General features: G+C 39.5%; 1 protein-coding gene across 2 annotated transcripts in view; it reads left to right on the forward strand.

Annotated features, from left to right (window-relative positions):
* PIK3C2G (phosphatidylinositol-4-phosphate 3-kinase catalytic subunit type 2 gamma) overlaps positions 1-25,293 on the forward strand; it is a 361,549-nt gene that overhangs the window by 196,606 nt on the left and 139,650 nt on the right. For both annotated transcript variants that reach the window (XM_012933403.2, XM_004611287.3), the window contains one exon: positions 23,576-23,756. In XM_012933403.2, coding sequence (XP_012788857.2) covers positions 23,576-23,756 — 181 coding nt within the window. The remainder of the gene's footprint in view (positions 1-23,575; positions 23,757-25,293) is intronic.

The following is a 25,293-nucleotide window of genomic DNA, read 5'->3' on the forward strand; positions in this document are numbered from 1 at the left end:
TAGCCCAAGCAGTAGCAATACTAATAATATATTCTAGGACAATTTTTAAAATCTTATATTCCTCTCACAAGAGGTCTTGTGACCACTTGAGCTGAGAACAGCTTGAATATCACTGGAAATTACTAAGTACGATAGTTATTCCTACACATAACAATGTATTAAACTCTTTGCTATGCTTTGCATTTAGCTCCTGCTTCTAAATGGCACAAAACATTAATGTGCTATAAAAAATTGCTTACGAATCAATGTGACTGCTACATTATGTTAATATCATTCCCATATGCTAATCTTATATGAGCTGGTTCACATTACAGAAACGTGGTACTATAGAACAGACTATATTAATACCCTCATCTTGCAGATGAGGAAAATAACTCTTAAGATACATTAAGTACCTTGTCCAAAGTTATTCAGCTAATAAGTCCTAACCCTGAGATCTCAACAGTTTTAATTCCAGAAACTTCTATTTGCCATGTGGCTCATTATGTAACAGATGCAAAGAAACGCTGGTTTACCGAAATAGAGAAAGTATAGTAAACAATGGCTGCGTGTGTCTTATTATTTATGCATTAGGCATTAGACAAGGATACGCCTGAGTGGTTGAGAACCTTCCTTGCACAGGCACTGCCTTCTGTGATCCCTGGAAACCCAACAAGGATGATCCCTGGCATACTGCAAACTCACTGCACACCAGTGTGAGAGCACCTCAACATATGTTTGATGTCAGACACCGCAACAGCGAAAAGAATTACGCACACTAACAATGCGTACAATCGCCTGAAAATAATCCTCGAAGATCATCTTTCCTAAAATTTTGGTGAATAATTGTTTTAATGTAGGTTAATACTCAGGAAAATCACCATTTTAGATTTATGCAAACATTCCAGGATTAAGTAGCGTAAAACATAAAACAGTAAGCATTGTTTCTCTGATGCACTTTCCCGTTTGTGTAGAGGGGGAGTGCATGTGTGTTTGTAGGGGCTGACATTCTGTGGAGAGAAGACACAAACTTATTTGAAGTAATGGCACATGTTACCATGACAAATTGAACACCATTCATGCTGCTGCTGGTAGGAATAGTAAGATGCTCTGTCAATAACTGAGCGGGGGAAAGGAGGTGTCTAAATGCTGAGGGAGAAAAACTGTCCAGACAAAGAACAGGGCTGCATGTGCTAAATGAGAGAAGATGGGGAGGAAACCAGGCGAGTGGGAATAGAAGCATAGTGGGAGAAAGGGTCAGATTCTCGTGGGCCATGCTAAGGATTTTGTATTTGTCATGAATGCAAGAGAAACCCATCCTTGTATTTTGAACAGGGAAGGAAACAAACTGATTCACAAGTCGAATGCCTCATAGCCAAAGGTGGAATAAGTAAACAGCAATGAAATGATGTAAAGCAGCTTGATTCAGGATAGATATTAAAGGCAGAAACACAAGTTGTTCATTTCTCATGTGAAAGTCCTATAAAATGAGAAATTCCCATGAAAGTAAAAATAGTGGATGAAATATTGAACTCACTGAATGTTTTTAGGGAAGCAAGCTGTAAATAACAACTGAATTTTTTTCCTTCAGTATTATCATGCTCTGTTTGTAAATACTCCACCTTTCTACACTCTACCCTAAATACCTTCAAAATTAATAACACTGTGTTTGTTTCAAACTTCTATATTAAACCTTAAAGAAAAGCAAAATGATCTTCAATTTAACACTATATAAAATAATGTTACATTTTCATTCATGTAACTACTTTACATATTCAAGCTTACAATATTCATATTGAGTTTAATGTTAATCATAAGGCTATTTTAAAGAACATGAAAAGTGTCTTCATGGATCTTGAATATTTGTTGGATGGTATTATAATCGGATGAATGGATGAATTTGTTTAAGCTTGACAGATTCAAGAAGTATCAAGATAAAAAAAAAAGTTATTAGCAAACTGCTCTACTTTAGCAAAGGAAGAGGAAAAATCTCTGCTGGGCAGAATCCAGGGTCAGATAATCACCATTACCCTTCCTTAACCTTCACTTGTTGCTAACTTCTAATGCAATCACACAAGAACAAATTAAAAGCGTATGCCACAAATAGAATGAGTCATCCTTTTCTTTTCATTTTCTATGCCCCCACATTTTCTCTTGCCCTCTCGACTGGCTGTCTTCACCGGGGTCCCTCGGAGCGGGGCAGGTTGAGTTTCCCTCCCCACCCCGAGCGGAGCCCCGGCATCTGAAGACTTCCAGAACCCGGCCGAAGCTATGCTCAAGGGCCCTCTCTACACGTTTGGAGGAGCCTCACGCATGAAGGAACTGGCAGAGAAACCCAGGTGTGCGGGACTCGGGGCTGAGACCTCCAAGCCTGCTCGGATCGGGACGGGGCCTCCTCCACCCATATCAGTACATGTGTACATTGAATTTACAAATGTACTTAAATGATTCTAAGGAGAGGAAGGATCGAACCCATTCTATGAAGTGGTGTCTAGATATTAAAAATATGATTTCTGCCTTTGAGTAAAGGGACACTTTATGACACTTTCCTAACTTGTGGACCAAATCAGTGAATTTGTAAGCAATGAATAATTGGGAAGTTCATAGTGTCAAGTATTTTCAAATGTGATGCTGTAATCTCGGAGTACGGGCAGGGTGGGGTGTGTGGTTTGAAGTATCGCGACAGCCGCATTCGGAATAGATCCAGGAATAGATTCAATCGTAGGTTATGCTCTGCCTGAGCATGTAGACAGTGGCCATGAGCAGGGTGGCATTGAGTTCTGGAGGTTTATGACTGCCAGGGCTGGACCCCTTGGGGTGTGGAGGGGTCTCACCCGCTCCCCTCTAGGGTGCCCGGAGTGAAACAGCCTGGCATGGTTATGGCGAGTATCGTGATGCTCCCTTCCAGGAGAGAAGGACATGCATGCTGTGACATTTTTTTCTTTATTGACTATAAATAATGTATTGTGATTAATTGTTGTACCTTATGATCTTTGAGCAGCAATATTCTGTGATTAAGAAACAGTTTGTAACAATTCATGATTAAAATGATTCCTTGGGATAGCTTTTTATAAAAATAATAAACATAAATGCTGCCCTGGATTACTTTTAAATATATTTTTTAATATTGCCTTTATTGCACTGAGCAAAAGGAAGGCGTGTGCTTAAGTGCCAGAAAATGAGTCACCATATCAATGTGAAACTAAGAAACTTATTACTTTCAGTTAAAGGAGAATACACACAAGATAAACCGGTGACTCTTCTATCTTAGAGAGGAAACAAATTCATTTTATGTCCCTGCAATTACATCAGGAATCCTATAATCCATTAATGAATCTGCCTTCAATCATACAGCTACATGGATTTAATGAATTATTCAGAAAAATATTTTGCATTGTATTAACAAAATATTTTTAAATAGGTCTAATTTCTAAAAAAAAATGTATTAATGGCTTCTTATGTCTTCATATGAAATGTGAGGATCTTTGTGCCCCTCCACCCCTAAAGTACTGATCCTAATTTGTAAATGTTTCAGAGGACCTTTTCAGCAAGGAGGCTCTCACCTGCAAAACAGTTTATTGTTTTGCTATCAGAGCAGTGGAGTTTTTGACTCTGCATAAAATGGATCTGATTGTTTCTTGTGGAAAATAAAGAAGTAACCACACTGAGGGAGAGGAAAATGTTCTCTGATAAATATTTGTATGAACTTGGCAAATAGTGGCAGTAAATTACTTTTTTGTAAATAAAAAATACTTTCCTAGTTCATGCTGAATAGACTGAAATTATATTATCTTTGAGCACACACTTTGTAGTGTTTAGTTGTTGTGTGTGTTAGTTATAGTACTCTGACTTTTATCCTGTGTATGTTCATCTGCTATTTGACCTCTTAGAATATTTTCCAAAAAACCTATTTTTCCTGGATTTCTTCCACTCCCCAAATTATTCTTTGTCTCAGTTATTTACCCACCTTTTTAACATTTTGTTTCTTATATTATCTTCTGACATTTCATTTGTGTTTTGCTCTTTAAAATGTGCATGCATATTTAATTCACCTATGAAATCTATTTTAAAATGTGTATTATGCAAAATAATGGTTGTAGAATTAGATATTAGTCCTCCTTACCTCTAAGCTTCCCCACATACTTAAAATTTTTTGTGTGAAAAACCAAAGAGCTGCCATCTGCTATTCTTCTTCTTTCATTTAGGCTTTTAAGAAGACCTGTTACTACCAATTTGATAATAAGACTTGATACCATACATAAAATTGGCCTAGAGCTATAGCCCAACATACTTATTTTCAGGATAGTATGCTGGTATGGCATCTGATATTTGACTTCACCCATCTTTGTAACTCTAAATATAGTGCATAATAGGGCAGAAAGTTTTTAGGCAGCCTGAGAAATTATTTATTGTAATATAAACTATTATTTATAAAGTATAATCTAGGAGATGATTAGTAATACTGGTATATGTATAATGAATGATAGGAAACTAACACGGGAGCGATTGAAAATCATAATACATAGATCTAGGCTAGCACTTGGGTTGAGACCATGCAGGATAAAGCCATGCAGGATATTTGGCAAAGTTTCTGGTTTGTAGGAGTTTTAAAAATTCAGACACAGATCTAGACAGGAAGACATACAAGTCAAAGTCTCTGTCACTTAGCCAAAAGCCCAGAGGTACACTCTGGTGACACAACAACAATATATGTATCCTGAAAGTGTGTTCCAAGAAAACAGCTCTATGCAATTAAATCAAAGCAAAGGGCTGTGTGCTTTGTTCAGTCATGGGCGTCATGGTACACTTCAAGGCGTTAAAAATTCTGAAGAATCTGTGTTTTAGTATAGTTTTTTTTTGTAACTTTTCTCGAGCCCATTTGACCCAATGATATTCCTTAAAATAAATGTTCTTTAGATACTAGAACCTTGAAAACATCATTACTCCCTCCTATTTCAGTTTCATATCCAGTTACCAATTTCTGTAAATTCCAAGGATTCTTTCCTCAAAAAGTGCTGCTTCACATTTGGTCAGATTAATGGTTGTCAACTGGAGTGAGAAGAGTTAGATACAGCTCAGTGCAATAGGATTTGGAGTAGCCTCCATTTCCTCCTGCTTTTAGTGTAGTTTCAAAAATCAAACTCAACATTGGAATTGTTTACCATGAAATAATTTCTTTCTTCCAAAGTGTCAAGAAAAAGGATTCAAGAAGGACATGAGATTGAGTGATCCCTGAGCAGAACCAGGAGTAAGCCCTGAGTAGTCCTGGGTGTCCCTCCCCTCTCCCACCAAGATAAATAAAGAAATAAATAAAATAAATAAAATTTAAAAATAAATAAATAAATAGCAACAGGGGATGGGTTTTTAAGAAGTTAAGAAACACTAATTTAGACCCTTATGAGACTTCAGCCATTGATTCAGACTGTTTCTCTGATATGCTATACATTGTAGTCACTCTCCACAATACACTTCTTTGAAAATAAACAAATTCCTGCCCTCTTTTAGAGTAGCCTTCTGGTATACCATAAAGAAACCAAAAGACGGTGCAGAAGAAACTGTACCCTGTCCTCACATAAGAGAATTGCTCTCTATGGATCCATCTAAAAGAATAGATGCATAGACTTTGTACTTATCTGCAAAATGACTGGAGAGGATTAGGAAAATCTCAACCTATATGAATTAATTTCTCTTCCACCTCAAAAATGAATAAATTTCTCTTCCACCACAAAAATAAATGAGTTTCTCTTCCCTCTTGAATATACACACTCTTCTTTATGCTACCTTCTCATATAGACATTTTAATGGCATATTATATCAAAAATAAACTTTTATGACTTTTTTTCTACTAGTTCCCACCAAAAACAAAAAATTCAAAAGGTATTCTTACTCTCATTTGATTTTTTTAGGTCACTTATCTAGAATATTCCTTGTTAACATCACAGAGGTTTCACTGGTGACAGTCTCACCTCCAAATTTCTATTTTACTTCCTTTCAAATGCATATCCATCTCTGTTATAATTTTTTAAAAATTTAATTCAAATACAGTATTTCTGGAGTTATTCTGTACAAGAGTAATTTTTTTTTCTTTAACAGTTTTTGGTACAAAACCTTATGCCATGATTTTATTCTTGTATTAGCTGACCTCAAGTATTTAAGTCTCCTAGGCTTATGTCACCCTCAAGTAAGATATATGTGCTTCTGGGGCTCCGGGTGCTTTACTTCAGTGGTTTTCTCAGAGTTCCCATAAAAATGTTTAATAGCCAATTTTCCATGATCAATGTTATTTCTAAATATTTTTATATTAATCATAGAAGATCCAAATATTCAGAAACTAGTTATACGAAAAATTGTATTACAAAAACTAAAATGACCTGATTTCAGAAAGTTGTGAAAAATGTGATTCTGTTGTCACATTAAACTGCTACAGGGCTGGAGCGATAGCACAGCAGGTAGGGTATTTGCCTTGCACTCGGCAGACCCAGGTTCAATTCCCAATTCAATTCCCATATGGTCCCCCGAGCACCGCCAGGGGTAATGCCTGAGTGCAGAGCCAGGAGTGACCCCTGTGCATTGCCGGGTGTGACCAAAAAGCAAACAAACAAACAAACAAATAAATAAATAAATCGCTACAGATAACAGTCATATAACACTAAAAACAAAATATTCAGCTATTCCATATTTTCAGATTTGAATGGACATAATAATTCTTGATTCAAAAGATACTATACAATGCATAAATACATGATGGAAAAGATTACGTACGAAATAATTACTTTAGTCAGGAAGTAGATACAATTAGAATTGACTTTGAGTAAAGTCTTTCAGGTTTGGTTATTTTGGGTCCATACTTGGTAGTGCTCAGGAGTTACTGCCTCTGCTCAGGGGTCTCTCCAGGAGGTACTCTGGGGATTATGTGGTACTGGGAATCAAGTCAGTGCCCCCCAACACTTGCAAAGCATGTGTTCCAGCCTTCGAGCTATCTCTCCAATTAAAAGGTATCTGTCTTTTAAAATGCATGTACATCTTAGAAATTTAATCATCTTCAGATAATTTTCATTGCACCTCTTGGAGTCTGGATGATCTTTTACTGGCCATGTTTACTAACTCTCTAAAATTGTTCCAAGAGTCACCTTGTAAGGTATTTTAAAATTATCTTGCTTATTCATCTTCCTGTTTATTCCATTTTTGTCCCTCACCACTATAATGTAAGCTCTGTGACTAGAGAATGTTGGTCATTATTGTCACTACCGTAGCTTAGTCACTTCTGCACTGCCTTGTTTTAATCACAACCGTGATGGTGTAATAACGGAGGTGGTTATTAGCTATCTTGGCTAATAGCTGTCTTTTAAATAGGTCAATAAAATCCTGGCATCACTTGGATGGAGCTGCAGGGCATCATATTAAGCGAAGTAAGTCAGAAGGAAAAAGGACAAATAAAGGATCTCATCCATCTGTGGTAGATAGGGGAGCAAAACCAGGCTCGACAGCATTGAGTGAGGGCAAACCTTTGTCCTAGAATTATAAAACGGAAATAACAAATGGGGGAGGGGATGATGTAATGAAGAGGCAGGGACTGTGGGTGTGTCCCTGCGTTGGGTCTTGGGCACATAGGTGGTGGCGAAGGTGTGGTAACTTTGCACATCAGTATCACGAATGTTAACACTCTTGTAAACTTGTTAAGCAAACTATGATCATAATTAACAATAATAAATTAAATTAAAATGCTGCAATGAAAACAATCCTCATGTCAACTAAAACAAGCCGCTTTTTCTCACAGCAGTTCTACTATGAGACCTCCCAAAATAGAAAAGTTGATCTACCCTGGCAGACTTTAAACGTGTCTTCCTTAAAACCACAAAGTTACTCAGCTCTTTCTTAGGAGTAAAACATGAGACCCTGAATAACAGTGTTCTGGGTCTGGGGTTTCCTTAACGACACTGAGCTATCTCTTGGCCCAGATGTGAGGGTCTAAAGACGTACATCTGCCTGGCACTGTGGTGTTGCTCTAACTGGCAATGCTGGCTGCCACAAGGGCTGTGCCTTTCGTGCTGGGTCGAACCTAAGGTCTTCACATGCACAAAACCCCTTGGCACTCTCTTCCCGGCCCTACTCAAGCAAGGCTTTTTAAAAATATATATGTTTCTGACTGAGCAGGGAAAAGAAGGAGGGAGGTGGTTCTAAAAAAAGACTTGTTTGAAAATGTACGCTGCTCTTGCAGTAAAAAAGAAGAAAAAAATACCTTCAAAACAAGACTATTTCCATAAATCTTAGCAACTCCTATCTGAAAGCTTATTTTTGAGGTATTTTTTATTCACATGCCTGGGCAAAGCTGAAAGAAATGATTCTCTTCACTGCTGTACAAACTTTTATCTAAAAATGATAGCACATATGTCTTATGAAAAAATAAAATGTCCTTACATTTCTGGGCCAGTCCGGCCATTTTTTACAATATTGAAGTTTCCAAGGTCGATTTCTACCTTGTGCTTTTCTTTGCTTGCTCAACAGATTCAGATCACACACAGGAAACAAGCCTAGCTATGTGAGTTAGGTAGGAACACTGTATCAGGAGCAAATATTCAGAGTACATGGAGAGAAAATATTCAGAATATTTGGGGGGTAGGTGCACCTGGCATACTTCAGGGGTCACTCCCAGTGTTTGAAGGCGGTGCCAGGCATCAAACTCAGGCCTCCTGCCTGCAATTCATGCAGTTCAATAATCTGAATCACTCCTCCTCCCTGGTTCCTCTTATCAGTACAATAACGCTCCTCATAGAGGGACTGTTTATTACATTGTTGATGGCAATTAATGCCGTGACTCTTATTATTTTATTATTACACATTTGTTATTGTAGTGATTGTTTTGCCAATGTTCATGACAATGATGTAAAATAAACAGAATAGACTAAACACTGAATATCTTTGAAACCAAACTTGCCTTGAGAAACTGAGAAAGCGTTCCAACATTCCTCTAGTTGTTATTAAACTGGACATTCAAATTTAAAAACGTTAAACTTGGTAGTTATTCTGATTGAGAAAAGCTCATGTTTTCCATTTGGTCATATTTTAAAGGGGGAAAAAATGAAGGCACATTGATAAAATCAAAATTTTATATCTAGCGATATAGCACTGTAGCACTGTCATCCCATTGTTCATCGATTTGCTCAATGGGCACCGGTAATGTCTCGATTGTGAGACTTGTTACTATCTTTGGCATATTAAATACACCACAGGTAGCTTGCCAGGCTCTGCTGTGTGGGCGGGATACTCTCAGTAGCTTGCGGGGCTCTCTGAGAGGGATGAAGGAATTGGCCCTGGTCGGCTGCATGCAAGGCAAACGCCCTACGTGCTATCGCTCCAGTCCATCTAGAGATATAAAAGCTAGAATTTAGATGGGATTTTTTTTTCATGGTTACAAAGTTGTTCATGATTGGGTTTCAGTCATTCAATGTTCCAACATCTATCTCTCCACTAGTGTACATTTCCTACCACCAATGTCCCCAGTTTCCTTGCTCCCTCCCCTATCTGCCTCTATGGTAGGCACTTTTTTTCTCTCCCTCTATCCTCCTTCCCTCTCTCCTCCCTCCCTCCCTCCTTCCCTCCCTCCCTCCCTCCCTCCCTTTCTCTCTCTCCCTCCCTCTCTATCTCTCTCCCTCTCCCTCTCCCTCTCTCTCTTTCTTTTTGCCATTATAGTTTGTAATACAAGTACTGAGAGCTTATCATACTTGTCTCTTTACCTCCTTTCAGCACTCAGTTCCTGTCCAGAGTGATCATTCCTAACTGTCATTGTCACAGAGGTATCTTATCTCTCCTAATTGCTGTCCCACCAACTCCAGTCCTCCCAGCCCTTGTTTCTGCTGTCCTTGGGTATTACAGACTGGATTTTTCTAAAGATAGCAAGAAAAGAAACCAACTACTGGCATTTTTAATAGATATTGTCAGATTTTCTCTAGATTTCTTCTTAAATTGTATAATTTAGCTCTCAAAGAAATAATCACAAACACCAGTGTAAAGATCAAAGTCACACCGGCATTGAATGGTGCAACCATGGTACAAACTCAGACACATGATTCTTTAGCTTTGTTTGTCTTCCCTATATTTCAAGACTCTCAAACTGACATGACAACTTCTTAACTGATTACCTATAATATGGTCAGTCCAATAGGGAGGAATGGGACCTTGACTGAAGTGAGCGGAAGCTTAATTTAACATGTCAAAACAGTACATTCTCTCTTGATGAATTATTTGCCTGTTTTACCTTATGAGAATTCGTGGACAAAGAGGTTTGAAAAATTCATCAAAACGTTATTCTCTCATCCCTGTTTTCCCCATTTAAAAATGAATAGCATTATGATGTAATGCTTACAGTCTTCAAACTTTATAATAAATCAGGTATTTTATTCATATATATTATAAATATAAGTTAGAAGCATAATATAAAATAAGAAATTAGGATTAGCCTAACAGAATGCTAATACAGAGAAAAATGTTTCAAGACAAACTTCTCAAAGATAGAGCATCTAAGTATTTGATTCATAATTCAGAATAATAATTTTCAAGTGTCTAGAGTATACATCATTTGCTAATAAAAGTTCCTCATGTGCAGGGTCAAGAAATAAAAAAGCATATTCATTCTGAAATAATTTTAGTTACCTGCCCTTTGAGTATTAATTCTCAGCCTCCAACCAATGCTGACTCACATCAAAGAAATATCTTTTGAATTTTTTTGTTATTTTGGTTATTTGGGTTATTTTGGTCTCTCTTTTTTTTTTTGCTTGTCTGTTGGTTTTGGATAACACCTAGTGGTGCTCATTCCTGAAACTTTTCTTTAAAGGATGATCACATAGAAAGAATTCCATAAAAAAAATAAGTGGTCAGGTAGGTCAAAGTGGGGATTTGTTTCTAAAGAGGATCAAGTCCATATAATAATAACCATAAAGATCATAGTAGAGACAATTTTTTAAGTTACAACTTGATTTTTCTTAAATAAGACAAGACTTGAGGATCTTCCATGTCTATTTCACCAACGTTATTAGTGGCAATCAATCAGAATGTCTTAGAGGTTTCTGAAAAATCTTTGGAAATTATGTTCTGATATTAGGTTTATTCTTCCACAGGCATATGCTCTCGCAGGATAAATCTCTTTTATTGTATAGTTACAACTTTTTCCCTCTAAGATGAGAAAAAAATTCAGCTCTGAAAGTAATATGACTAGTCTAAAAATAGCACAGCATTTGGGTGTTTGCCTTTCACGTGGCTGACCCGAGTTCCATTCCCCTGCCCCTCTCAGTGAGCCCGGCAAGCTACCGAGAGTATCGAGCCTGAGTGGCAGAGCCTGGCAAGCTACCCGTGCATATTGGATATGCCAAAAACAGTAACAATAAGTCTCTCAATAAGAGATGTTACTGGTACCCGCTGGAATAAATCGATGAGCAACGGGATGACAGTGGTGACAGTGGTGAGTCTAAAAAAAATGTGCCTTTTAGGATTGTTTTCTTTAAATTCCCAAACCTTTAGTGAATACAACTTTCCAAATGGCCCTTCAATATTTTTTAAATATCCTTCATAGTAAAATATCCTGTTATTTTCCCACAGGCTGGAGCGATAGCACAGCGGTAGGGCGTTTGCCTTTCACTCGGTCGACCCATGTTGAATTCCTTCGCCCCTCTCAGAGAGCCCAGCAAGCTACCAAGAGTATCGCTACCCATGGCGTATTGGATGTGCCAAAAACATTAGTCTCACAATGAGAGACATTACTGGTGCCCACTCTGACAAATCAATGAGCAATGGGATGACACTTATTTTCCCATAATCTGAGTCTTCAAATAACAATGTGATACCTATAAATCTCATAAAATATTTTAAAGCTCTCAAATGGCTATTAATGAATATGCAAGTTAATAAAATGTTCTAAGTATATGTATAAAGTATTAAACTTTTAGACATAAAAGGAAATAGTTTGTTAAAATATAACCTTAAAATATCCTTCAGTTCCAAAATTATCAACTGATGTGTTCATATTCATATACTAAATTCTTAATCAAGAAATAGAGGAAATGTTAGGAAGATGTGATTGATTTACTCAATTCATTTATCTAATCAATACCGAATGCTTACTCTGCACAATTAAAATGCCATTTTACTACATTACATTATATACTATATGACAAGTCGGGACTGGGCCTCCTCCGCCCAGATTTCCTATTTCCCAGTATCTAGGCGGTCACACCCAGGGACTGCCCCCAGTGCCGTGTAATCCTGTCAATGGCCAGCATCCAGAGACTTAAAAGCAAGCTACAGGAAGCAGGATATCTTATAGCCTACTTCTCCCTCTGGGAGAACCTGACAAACTACTGGGAGTTTCCTGCCCACATGGGAGAGCCTTGCAAGGTCCCCATGGTGTATTAATATGCCAAAACCAGTAACAAGTTGGGTCTCATTCCCCTGACCCTGAAAGAGCCTCCAATATGGCATCGTTGGAAGGACAAGTAGAAAGAGGCTTCTAAAATCTCAGGGCTTGGACAAATGGAGACGTTACTGAGACCGCTTGAGAAATTCAATGATCAACGGGATGATGATGATGACAAGTCATAGTCTTGTGCCTTAAGAATATAAAATAGTTTAGGGAAAGATTAGAAACGATGCACAAATATGAAAATACAACTTTTAACACTTACAGGGGGATCAATTTTGAGTGTCTTGTTTTTGGATGTCAGGGGACACCCTGTAGTGCTCCAGGACCAAACACAAGTAGCCACAGTGCTCCAGGACTCAAACCCAAGCCTCCAAGCATATTCTCAGACTATTGTGCCATAACTCTAGGTCCTAAAATAAGTTTTATAATAATGAATTGCAGGAGACAAGGGAATAGCATGAGGTTTAAGGCACTTACCTTGCACGTGGCCAATCTGGACACAAGCCCCAGCATCAGACATAGTCCCTGAATACCACCAGAAGTGGTCCCTGAGCACAGAGTCAGGAGTAAGCCCTGAGCACTCCCAAGTGAGCACTCAAACTAATAATAACAATAATAATAATGTACAGAGAAGCATGTTACCTTTCAGAGGGCATGCTGCACCTTTACTCAAGGTTGGAAAACTTTAATAAAGGCTTTTTGGGAAAGATACTAAGGAATGGATATTAAGAGGATAAATAGGCACTGGCATATTAAAATATCATTTCGAACATGAGGGATAGGACAATTCAAATGTGTTGGAATTCATTTGGAAAAGCAGAATAAGTTATTATTATTATAAATATAGTTTATGTCTAGAGAAATATGAATGATATTCAAAGATGATACTATAAGACATGGAGGAGTTAAATCATCAAATGTTGTGCATGCTACTCTAAGGATAGAATAGTTAATGAAAGCCATATGGATTTTAATCACAAGAACAGGATTTCATTAAATTAAGTGAGGACTAATTTAAAGGTGACAAAAAATACAGGAGCAGAAAAATCATTCCCATATGCCTTCAAAAATGAGGACAGCAAATTCTGTCAATGGGGTCAGAGAGAAGAAATTACATTTGAGAATGATTTGGATGAAAAACACATAGGACATGGTAACAAGTTTGATGCTGAGGATGAAGAGAAGAGAATCTCAGATTATTCTCAATTTTAGTTGGGGTGATAGAAGACTCGTGATACTTCCATGGAGATAAGCAATTCATGTGAAAAGCAGGCATTGGGTGGGATAATATATTATTTGTCCTGCTAAGGCTTAAATGCTTTGGTGAGATCCAAGAATGCTTTTATACATGCAGAAAATCCTGTAAATGTGAATTGTAATAAGAAAGTTGAGCTTGGAACTAAGTTTGCTTCATGGGGGTTGTCATAATAAGACACCATGGATAGCATGAACAGGAGAAAATTATTTTCTTCCCATTCTGGAAGTCCATTCCAGAATCTTCCCATTCTGGAAGATTAAAGTGCTGAATGGGTTCATAGCTTGTGAGATCTCCCTTCCTCCTCTAGAGATGGATGCCTTCTTCCTGCACACTGACATTATCCTTTTTCTGTCCACACACTCTTCTAGTTTCTCTTCCTCTTAGGACTTGGAGCTATTGGATTAAGTTCCCACCCTTTTTTAGCCTCCTTCAACTTCAACGACCTCTTTAAAGCACTTTCTCCAAATCCAGTGTGTTGTGAATTAGCGCTTGAATATAAGAGTTAGTGCAGTGTCTGGCAGAAATGGAGACCACCAGACAGCCATTGACTATCATCATTTCACAAATGGCCTGGGGTTGAAGTGCTGAATTATCGGTGCAGCCATCCAGAATGCACTGGAAAGGAAGGGAGACTTTCTCTAGTTGGATGATGGAGCAGACCAAATAATTAGGCCCAGCAAGGAGATCCTAAACACCACCACCACAACACATAAGTCAACAGAAAATGAGGTTGTGGAGGGCTCACAGAACATCACTAAGACTTTATTGAATTTCCTAAAGAAATGGGATTAAGCCATGCTAGCTGACTTCTGGGGGCATGTTATTTCATGATGGTGAGCAAGAATGTCCCAGAAATTTTCTCAGGACATCAAACACATCTCCAAATCTTATGGATAATATCCCAGGGAACCTTTAATATCCTTATAGAATAAACCATGCTATTTGTGACTCTGAAGGATGAAGGCGGAAGCAGCTGCCCCAGCTGTGATTTGAAAGTGTGGTTGCTGTGATTTGAAAGTGTGGTTCTGGGGAAGCGAGTATTTCAAAGCCAGCTTTACCTTCTTCCTATAAACCTGCCCCTCCGGCTGTGTTCAAACACACGGACTGTTCACTGCACAACACGATTATCCAGCTCTCACCAGAGGGCTCTGCAAGAACAAAAGGCTGAGGGGTAAAGAGAATTTTTATTATTAGTTTGCTATTCTTATGAAACATTCATCTAGTAAAGGGCCTGCCTTGCCGTTAAAAGAAACGCTGTTAAAGGCACTCTATGAAAAACATGCTTACACGGCCTTTAAAGTAACTGTGCATACATTCAGACAAATATTTTAAATAAAAATTATGAAAGGTCAAGTTAGAAACTTGGTTCAGAACCCAGATTTCAGATAGTAAGCAAGCTTGGGGGAAAGGATGCAGATACTCATTTGCGTGGTTTCAAATTGCACGGGTATGAATTTGAGCCTTTGGTTCTATGTCAAGAATTAATTTTATTCAGCACAAGTGCTGATGTCTGTGGCTCCCTGTTTTACTTCGCTGCAGCGTGATGTTGTTTGCGACTATAGGCCCAGTGAAGGCAGGAGCTGAGGGCACACTGAGAGAATGTACAGAGCATCCAGATTTTTATGTTCCAAATGCGATCAAGCCTCTTTCCCGCTACTCTCCTAGCCCCAGCCAGCACTCTCACTTGTCCAAATAAACCACAGAAGGAAACAGTTTGGAGGGGCCTCCAAAAAGTGAAAACAAAACTATGGAAGATCCAGTCATCCTACTTCTGGGTATTGGTCTATCCAAAGAATATGAAATGATCAACTAAAAAAAAAATCTAAGCACCTCATTTTATTACAACAGCATTTATAATACCCACTGTGTCACTGTATCACTGTCATCCCTTTGTTCCTCAATTTACTCGAGCAGGCACCAGTAATGTCTCTATCACACTCAGCCCTGAGATTTTAGCAAACTCTCCTTACTTGTCTTTCCCAATGATTGGAGGCTCTTTCAGGGTCAGGGGAATGAGACCTATTGTTACTGTTTTTGGCATAGCGAATACGCCACGGGTAGCTTGCCAGGCTCTGCAGTGCGGGTGGGATACCCACGATAGGGAAATGACTATTCTGTTTATTAATAAATGACTGACAAAATGTGACCTATGATGCAACGGAATACAATACTCAACAATACAAAATGACATTGTCTTCCATTTGCTGTAAAAAAAGGAATCAGAGGGAATTATTAACTATGAAATTAATCTGAAGGAGAAAGATAAATATCAGATGAAAGCGCTCAATAGCAGTTCACAGATTGGTGCTTTATATTAGAAAATTATCTGAATAAAATAACTTAAACTAAAGCTGATAGTCTGTGTAGGAGCAGGATGAGGAAGACAGGATTACTGGCCTTAAATCGCATTGTTCCAAACAGTTAACACATGGGGGTAAGAAGGTCCATGAGTGGGTAGGGCAGAGTTCTTAGGAACTTAGGAAGAAGACGGAGCTTAGGAAGAAGAAAGGACAGAGAAGGAAAGAAACCAAAGGCAGAAGGAAGAAGATGAGAAATGGAAATAATGGTAAAACAAGGATCTGGGGCTTCAGTTATCCTGGTGATTGGGGAGAGGGGTAGAGCCAAATATCCAAAGCACAGACTCAACAACACCGAAAACATGAGATCGAAGCTGCAACCACTGAGTTGTGTGATGTTCCTGTCAAGGTGGAGGGCTGGGGGTTGGAGTATGGAAGCAGTAGGGGAGGTAAAGTGACACAGATGGCCGGATTGATGCTGAAATATTACATGCCCAAAACGCAGCTACCAATAACTTTGTAAATCACAGTTCTTTCATTAAACTTTAAAAAATCGTTAACAAAAATTAAAGTCATAACAAAAGAAACAAGAATAACTGTCAAGCAAGCATCAATGAAGCCAGAGCAGGTGGAGTGAGCTAAGAGAAAAGGCTGCTCTCCAGCCCTGGGAAAGCATCAGCGCACAACAGCCCAGCTCCTCCCAGGTCTCATTCTGTACTTGGAGGCTTTTCCCCTCTCTCAGTACAATCTGTGCATCACTGTATTTCTTCCTGCCCGTGGGATTTTTCGGCCACACCCAACAGTGCTCAGGGATTACTTCTAGTCCATGTTCAGGGTTGCTTCTATCAATGCTTAGGGAACCTGCATCACTGGGGACAGAACCCAAGACTCCCATATCCCGTATACTCCTGCCTTTTGCACCATCTCTCGGCCCTAACTCATAGGGTTAACAGGCTTCCCTAGTTTGCTTTAAATTCTTTGGGATTTGTTAGTCTTGGGCAAAAGGTTCTCAGATATTACTTCGATCCTTCTGCGCTCCCTAATTTAAACCAGGGTAGAGTCCATAGTTCCTTGGTCACTTTTGAATACCCAAACTCCCTCCCCTCTTGTATCATTTAAGCCTTGACTTTCTTTTCCAATTTGCCACAGACCCCCTCCTGCTGTCTCAGCACCAGCCCATCTGCAGTTTGGGAATCTGGCTTTGGGTAAAGAACAGAATGTGCCGTTTCATGTGTTCTTGTGTTCCTGATCACTATATTAATGTCATCCCGTTGCTCATCGATTTGCTTGAGCGGGCACCAGTCACATCTCCATTGTGAGACTTGTTGTTACTGTTTTTGGCATATTGAATACGCCACAGGGAGCTGGCCAGGCTCTGCCATGCAGGTGGGATACTCTCGGTAGCTTGCCGGGCTCTCCCAGAGGGACGGAGGAATCAAATCTGGGTCGGCCGGGTGCAAGGCAAATGCCCTACCGCTGTGCTATCGCTGCAGTCCTCTTCTGTTCCTAACACCTACTAATTACGGAGTAAGAGGGGAAAGAGAGAGAAAGGCAGCGCTCACAGTCCATGGAGGCAAGCAGCCACAATCCTTGTCCGTTGCCTCTGCTTTCCCATCAGAGCTGCCGTCGAGGCTTTATCCCGGGGGTCTCTTGGGCAGCTGATGGACCTTCCATTAGAGACGCCGCTTGGGGCTGCACCTTCCATCCATTTGTCTGAACTCCGAAAACCCCACACAGTCTTTCCTCACCAAAACAGCTGGGCGCCTGGGGTATGGGCTGCTCTCCACGTCCCTCCTCTCCATCCTGCACGGGCTTTTCCTCCTGTTACAGAAGCCGAGACAAAATCCATTCACCCTTCTCAGACCTAACCTGGGAATGAAACAACTGTCTTCCACACACACACACCCAAAGACAAGACTCAGAATTTCTCATGTCACTGGACTGTGCAGAAATAAGTGGGTACAAGGGAAGCACCCTATTCTTTACCATACTGATGACGCTCAAATATTCCATTCTTCCCCCAAGTGCAACTAAATATTTGAGCCGATTAGGGGAGAAATGCTTGGTATACCAGAGTCATCCTTCTGTGTCTGACTTCTAGTTCCTCTTTAACTTTGGTTTGTTTTTTGGTTGTTTTTTTTTTGAGGGGGAGAGGGGTCACGTATTAAAATATAGAATACCTGCTATTTTTCAAGTTCCTTTATTTTTTTTAAGGCATCATGATTCACAAAGCCGTTCATAACAGAGCATCAGGCAATGTTCCTGCACCAACCCCATGACGATGATCAACTTCCCGCACACCAACGTTGCCTCCCACTCTCCGGCCTGCCTCCTGTTGTGTTTAGAATCTGAGGATTAGGTAGCCGACTCCAGGCCGGCCTCCTGCTTCCTCATCCAAAGCCACCAGTTCTCTCCCTTGTCCTCTCCGTCATTCCTTCTTCCAACTGCTGCCACCCAAACCAGGAGCAGTGCTCTAGAGCAGCCCCAGGCTCTGCCTCCCTCTCAGGCCTGAAGCAACAGGTCCTGTGTCCAGGTCTGTGGAAGGTAAAACCCTAGAATTTCCTGCCAGGGCCCTACTGCGTTCACTCGTACATTTCCACTCAAAGAAAATCTCCGAATAGAGCTTTAACTGAGCACTTTGCTGAGCAAAGCAACAGATGGTGCATGGGCCTATGCACAATTTTAAATGAGTCAAAAAGTATGTTAGTAGTAATAAAAGAACAATAAAGTTTCAGCAGTATAACAGAATATACATGTCCAAATGAGCCGGATCAAATCACTTTTGAAATATCCTTTGGGGCATTTTTATGATCCATCAAATAAAGCCATTTTTTTATTACTTTTATAGTTTTAAAAATCTGAAATAGTATAATCAAATTGATCACTCATCTAATTCACCAGACTTGGTTCCAGATGACTTTTGTTTATTCTCACTAATTAGGTTTGCCCTGAATTTCCTCAGGGCGACCATTGAGGATGTTTGAAAATAATGCTTCCTATTAGAAAGGCAACACAAACAAAAACAAAACAAAGAAATGAATTTGGCAGACGTGTTAATTTCTACCATGGCAACAAATAGCCCCGAAGATTCAGTGGCTTGCCACTACAAAGATCTTTCTCTCTCATCAAGCACATGGGCTTCAGATTTCTCTACTCCTGCTGGTCCCCCTGTAGACAGAATCCACATAGAAGTGTTGGCACTGATTCATATTGTCTTCTTATTCTGAAGGTGAAGGACCCTCCCGCACCCATCCCAACCCCCATACATAGGACAGAGATTACCGTGCTCCCAGAAGCAAGCAAGGCACATAAGGCAACGTAAACCACAAGCTCACAGACAAGGTTCTGCATGGTAGAGAAATAGATTAGACTGCAGAAAAATATTGGAAGACTTGAGGCAAAGTATATGGATATCTAATATTCAGAAAGAAAAGAAGGGAAGGAATAGAAGCCAGTCCACCATATACTGTGAGACAATGGAAATATCTTGGGGTTATTTGGCTTTTTTGTTGTTGTTTTGTTGCTTTGTTTTGGGGGTTCTTTGGGGGTATTTTATTGGGGGAGCACAGCTGGAAGTGCTCATGGCTTACTGTTGACTCTGCACTCAGTGATCAATCTTGGCAGGCTTAGGGGACCTTATGGCATCCCAGGAATCAAACTCAGATCGGATCAGCAGCATGCAAGGCAGATGATCTCCCCATGGCGTATTCGATATGCCAAAAACAGTAACAACAAATCTCACAATGAAGACGATACTGGTGCCTGCTCGAGCAAATCGATGAACAACAGGATGACAGTGCTACAGTGATACAGTGCTGCATATTGGAGGATCCACATGTGCCCTCTGAAAACTGGTCTGCTAGTCCACTAAACCACATTATCTTGACCCACATAAAGTTGCAAGATAAAAGCATTCAAGGGGAAGGAGAGATGCTGGAAGGAACTGGAATTCTTATCTTCAGTGTGTAGTTAATTTTTTTTCCCTCTATATTATGTTTCCCCTCTTCGCTGACAAGAAATACACAAAAGGACAAAAAAATGTAATGTAGTCCTTAAAATACAAGATATCATCTGTTAAAAACCCGAACTAAGGCCTAAGCTGAGGGAAGTTGTGAGGCAGGGAAGCGGGGCTGATATGATTACTCTGCTCCGTCCTGCTGGCAGGCTGATGAAATGAGAACTATCTGTCCTTTTCCTGTGGCTTGAACATATCATTACCATGTGACAAGGAGCATCTCTGAGAAAAGTTCACATTTCTGAGAGCAAAATATCCATTTCATGCTAGCTGGGTTTTGTGACTGCCCGAGGCTTCCCTACGTTTACTATACTCCTCTAAATTTTGGTAAACAGACAACTGATAACAAATAAGTAAACTGGCAGCCACTGACTACTCAGTCACCTTAGCTATGTTTCCTTCTCTCCGTGTCTTCTGCCCTGCTACTTGACACTGTCAAACTCTTTACTCCTTGGCATTGGCCCTCATTGTGATGGTTCATTACCTACTGTGTGCAAGACAAATCTAGAATGATCTTGAATTGTACAATCATCCCTGGGTGTCAGACATTAGGAAAAATGAAGTTTCTGGCATTTTCAGGTTTACCCCGTAGTTCTAGGTCACACAGCCTGCATATTCACATAACCTGATCTTCTAATTCCAACTCTTAATTGATACTTCTCTATTACTTGATCTTAACTTTAAAAATAAGACAAACAACAAACCCCATTTTATTTGGCATAAGCAATAGTGTCTCTCTGGATGAGATCATTTGAAAGGAGTTCTAAATAAGAAGGGACACTGACCAAGCATTTCCCTACCAAATTGCAAGGCAACAGGTTAAAAACTTGGGTGGGAGAGATTTCAAAGTAGGTGTTTCTTCTTTGGATCTTGTGCTGCTGAAAGACAAATACATCTTTCCATTATTTTTGTAAGAAGTTGTAGACTTCATCTCTGTCGAACAACTTTTGCTTTTCTCATTTTTTTGTAGAAATCAGGAAGTTATACAATGACATTTATATATTAGAACTGGTTAAATATTTTTAAACCATGAGTAAGACAATATTTAAATATGTAAATATTTAAAAGTATACAGAAATTCCTGCAAATATTTATTGGAATAAAGAGTCTACCAACATCTACCCATGTCACTGACTCTAAGTAAACTACAAAATGGAATATTATCAGCAACCTTGAAACATCAACAGTATCTAAGAGATACACAATTCTAAAGAGGCTTAAAGTTTTACAAGGGCATTTCTAGAATGTGAAGCTTTCCAGTTTACGCAAGCACAACACTCATTTTCTTAAATTCTCTAAATAATGGCAGAATTCACTTATGATATATCTGACATTTCAAAAGAGCAGTAGTGTGTCTTATTTTAAAATAGCTTGAAACGAATAGATTATAGTTTTCCATTGATATGTGTTTAGCAATTTGTATTTTTAAAGGAAGGTTTCTAGGAGTAAGTAGGTATTACTTCGCTCAAAATTTATATCTTCTTTGAATTAAAGAAAGAGTTGGTGGGAGATAATATGACTTAATAATAATGCCATAAGAAATGCAAATGCATTCAGTTGATTTTTTTAGCTTAAATGTGTAGGTACGGAAATATGCAATAGACAATGTATTCTGGTCCCTAAAACATCATATTGTGCAGAACTACTAAATTAGGAATTCACAATAAAATGCATCTATATGTTTTTTTCGGGGCTGGAGCGATAGCACAGCGGGTAGGGCATTTGCCTTGCACGTGGTCGACCCGGGTTCGATTCCCAGCATCCCTTATGGTCCCCCAGCACTGCCAGGAGTAATTCCTGAGAGCAGAGTCAGGAGTAACCCCTGTGCATTGCCAGGTGTGACCCAAAAAGGAAAAAAAATGCAACTATATGTTTTTAACTACTATACACTTAATTCTACATTTTCTTCAATATTCTAGTCTCAATTTTCTAGTTCTTAAAATGCTGATTATTTCCAAAGAATTGAGATCAATTTAAATGAATGAAATCAATCACAGAGAGGTTGGTAATCAAAGACACGAGTCTCTCATACCTTTTTTAGTTTTATAGTAAATGAAAAAAAGTTCTGTATATTGCAATTAATTTCAGGGTAATCATTGTTGAGGAACAGTTTTTCCCCAAGGTGCCCGGACACATTGCTCACTGGGTCCTGGCAGACGTGGGGCGAAGGGTGATGGGCGCGTGGTGAAACACCCTCCCAGGGCAGCTGATGGCTGTCCACTTAATTACCAAATATACACATATCTTACAGAGGGTCTCGGCTTACAGGAAGGACCCAATCACATAAAGTTTAGCATTATTGGCCAATTTCCTTTCCGACTCTGCGTTGCCCCAGTCCAATCCCGTTCAAGGCTAGATGCTGCAGTTAGGATGACTTGCTAAGCAGTGCCTGACAGTTTCTCTGTCTTGGGCGCAGGTGACTAGAGGGTTGAGTGAGGCTCAAGGTCCGACACTTGGTGCTGACACCCTGTTCTTGCCAGCTTTGCCCAGATACTCCCTTCCTCAGGCCCTCGCTGCTGGACCGGCTCTGCAAGGTCGGGTCTTATCTGCTTCAGTGCCCTTCACCAGACTCCAGAAATCATCACATGGCAGAGAGTATCATTGTCACTTCTCCATTATCTAGGAAAAGGCTCTTACTATTGAGCTCTATGCCTCCTCAGTGAGTGACATGCTCAGACTGCTAGGAAGTGACGGGGTGGTTTGAGGAAGCTGCAAGATACTGACAAGTTATTATTTTCCAACAGACTCATGCCTAAACTGTGCCACGCCCATTCAAGTGCATTAGTTTAGCATGATACAGCTCCAGAGAGTAGCAGATATTGATTTATCTTACACATAAATAAAATCTGTCTGATTAAGTAGCTGGCCTAAGTTAGAGGTTGTTGAGCTGGAACTTAAACCTAAAGATGATGGAAATCCCTGAAAAAAAAAATCATGCTTCTGTCATTACAATAACTCCTCCAAGTTATCCAAGACAGATGCTGGAAGAAGGCAACATATAGCTATGGGTCAAGGTGAGAAGAATCTTTTTTGAAGAATGGATGGGAAAGTGGGTTGATGACTAAGTCACGACATATCATAGTCACCCATGAATACTAGTTCTGAAATTCTTAGTTCATATTTTACTCTCAAGAATTTGCTCTGGGAGCTGGAGCGATAGCACAGCAGGTAGGGCATTTTACTTGCACGTGGCTGACCCAGGTTCGATTCCCAGGATCCTATATTGTCCCCTGAGCACCGCCAGGGGTAATTCCTGAGTGCAGAGCCAGGAGTAACCCCTGTGCATTGCCAGGTGTGACCAAAAAGAAAAAAAGAAAAAATATGCTCCGAAAGTATTATAGAATTAAGAAAGTCTGAAAGAAGAAAAAGTGCCTTCTGAATTGAAATGAGAAAAGGCACATCTCATATTGATTTGTCACTCTGGGAATCTCATTAGCGATCAGACGGAACTTGATGACTGGCAACAAATAAATGGCATTTTCCACCATCCTAAGCTGCGAAAGCGCCCAAAGCTACCAAATACAGATTGGACCACAATGCACGCAGTGTTCCTGAGGGAGGGCTGAAAAGAATCAGCTCCAGACACAAGAATATTTTGCTCTCTTTTCCTCTAGGCTGCTAAAGGATGCGCAGAATGAAGCTTATTTTAAAAGCTGGTATCAGAAGTTGCTGGCTGCTCTCCAATTCTGTGCCGGAAGAGCCTTAAGTGATGAGTTTTCCAAGGAGAAGAAACTTCTCAAAATCCTGGGAAATATTGGGGCAAAAGTCAAGTGCGCCAGTGACCCACAGAGACAGGTTTGTTGAGAAATTAATCTGCATGTTGTAAAAGTTTCCCCCAAAAATCTTCAATTAGATCTTATAGTTTGAAAGCAAATTCTTTGACTACAGTTAGTCTTAGGACACTTAAGTCAATTACTGTTAAGTAGATATTTTGTTCGACTTAAGCGTAAACTTAATGATAGTGTCTATCATAGGAATGTGATTTTGGGTTTTCCTTTTCTTTTTTTCTTGCGGGGGAGAGTTGTGGTCACACCAGGTGGTGTGTGGTGCTCAGGGGACATTGTTGGCAGTGCCCGAGCCCATATATGGTGCAGAGTGTCAACCCATCATCAGCTCTGTGAAATCAAGGACCTTCACCCTGGGCTATCTCTGCATCACGGGACATGGTTTTAAATCTCAGTCATCAAGTAGCATGCAGAAGATGCCTGACAAGATGAAAGGCTTGAAGGCAATTTGACTTTAGGCCAGGTGAAATAATCCCAAAAGGGCAGCAGAAATCAGTATTCTGGGAGAAATATAAGGAGAATTTTAGGTTTGCATTATTCACATTTATCTCCAGATTTTTCTAATATTGCACCAATAAAAATTAAATTTAGAAATGTTGGTGAGATCCTGTGGTTTAAAATATTTTAAGTAATGGAATCTCATGTACATAATTCCAACATCACAGGAAACTTATTTAAAGATAGAAAAATAAGGTGGGGGGGCAGATTAAGAAGTGAAGGAGGAAGAGGAGGAGGAAAAGAAAAAGCAGAAGGAGAAGGGATAATTAAGAGAAATTTAATTAAAGGAAATTATAGTGGCATATAATATTTTTACGAGATCTATAGATAGGTACAATATAGAGTCTTTTTTTATTACTGATTGTAATAATGGATTTGACTATTTCATTTTTTGGTCCCAGTGGAAGAGCATTTCTTCTTTTATCTGCCTTTCTAGTTCCTCCTTCTGATATAAGCAACTTCTCTCATTTTAGCACTCTAATGAAAAGAGAAAGTATTAGACTTTCATTATACATGAACATCATTCAGTACCATGAGTTGTTAACTACAGAATGAAAAGTTGAGATAAGAAGGGGACTAAAGCACAAACTTTGCTCTCAAGGAAATCGTGGTTTCTCTCCTTTCACTAGTTAAAACAAATAAGAGTTTTCAACAAAATCACGTAAGAATAATAATAAGCATCCCAGAATTCTTGTCTAGTCCATTGTTTTTGTTGCTGAAAATCACTTCATTTAGTGAAATGTGAGAAGCTAGCCTACTTGAACACCTAATGGAACATGGGAAATCAAAAGCACTAACTGTGTTTATTTTTATTAATTAATTTATTTTTATTTTATTATTATTATTATTTTTGCTTTTTGGGTCACTCTCAGCGATGCACAGTGGTTACTCCTGGCTCACGCACTCAGGAATTACTCCTGGCGGTGTTGGGGGGACCATATGGGATGCTGGGAATCGAACCCGGGTCGGCCACATGCAAGGCAAACGCTCTACCCACTGTGCTATCGCTCCAGCCCCTGTGTTTATTTTTAAATGGGAGAGAAACTTAA

This window comes from Sorex araneus, chromosome 10 (genome assembly GCF_027595985.1).
Source record: "Sorex araneus isolate mSorAra2 chromosome 10, mSorAra2.pri, whole genome shotgun sequence".
In the NCBI taxonomy this organism is placed as follows: Eukaryota; Metazoa; Chordata; class Mammalia; order Eulipotyphla; family Soricidae; genus Sorex; species Sorex araneus.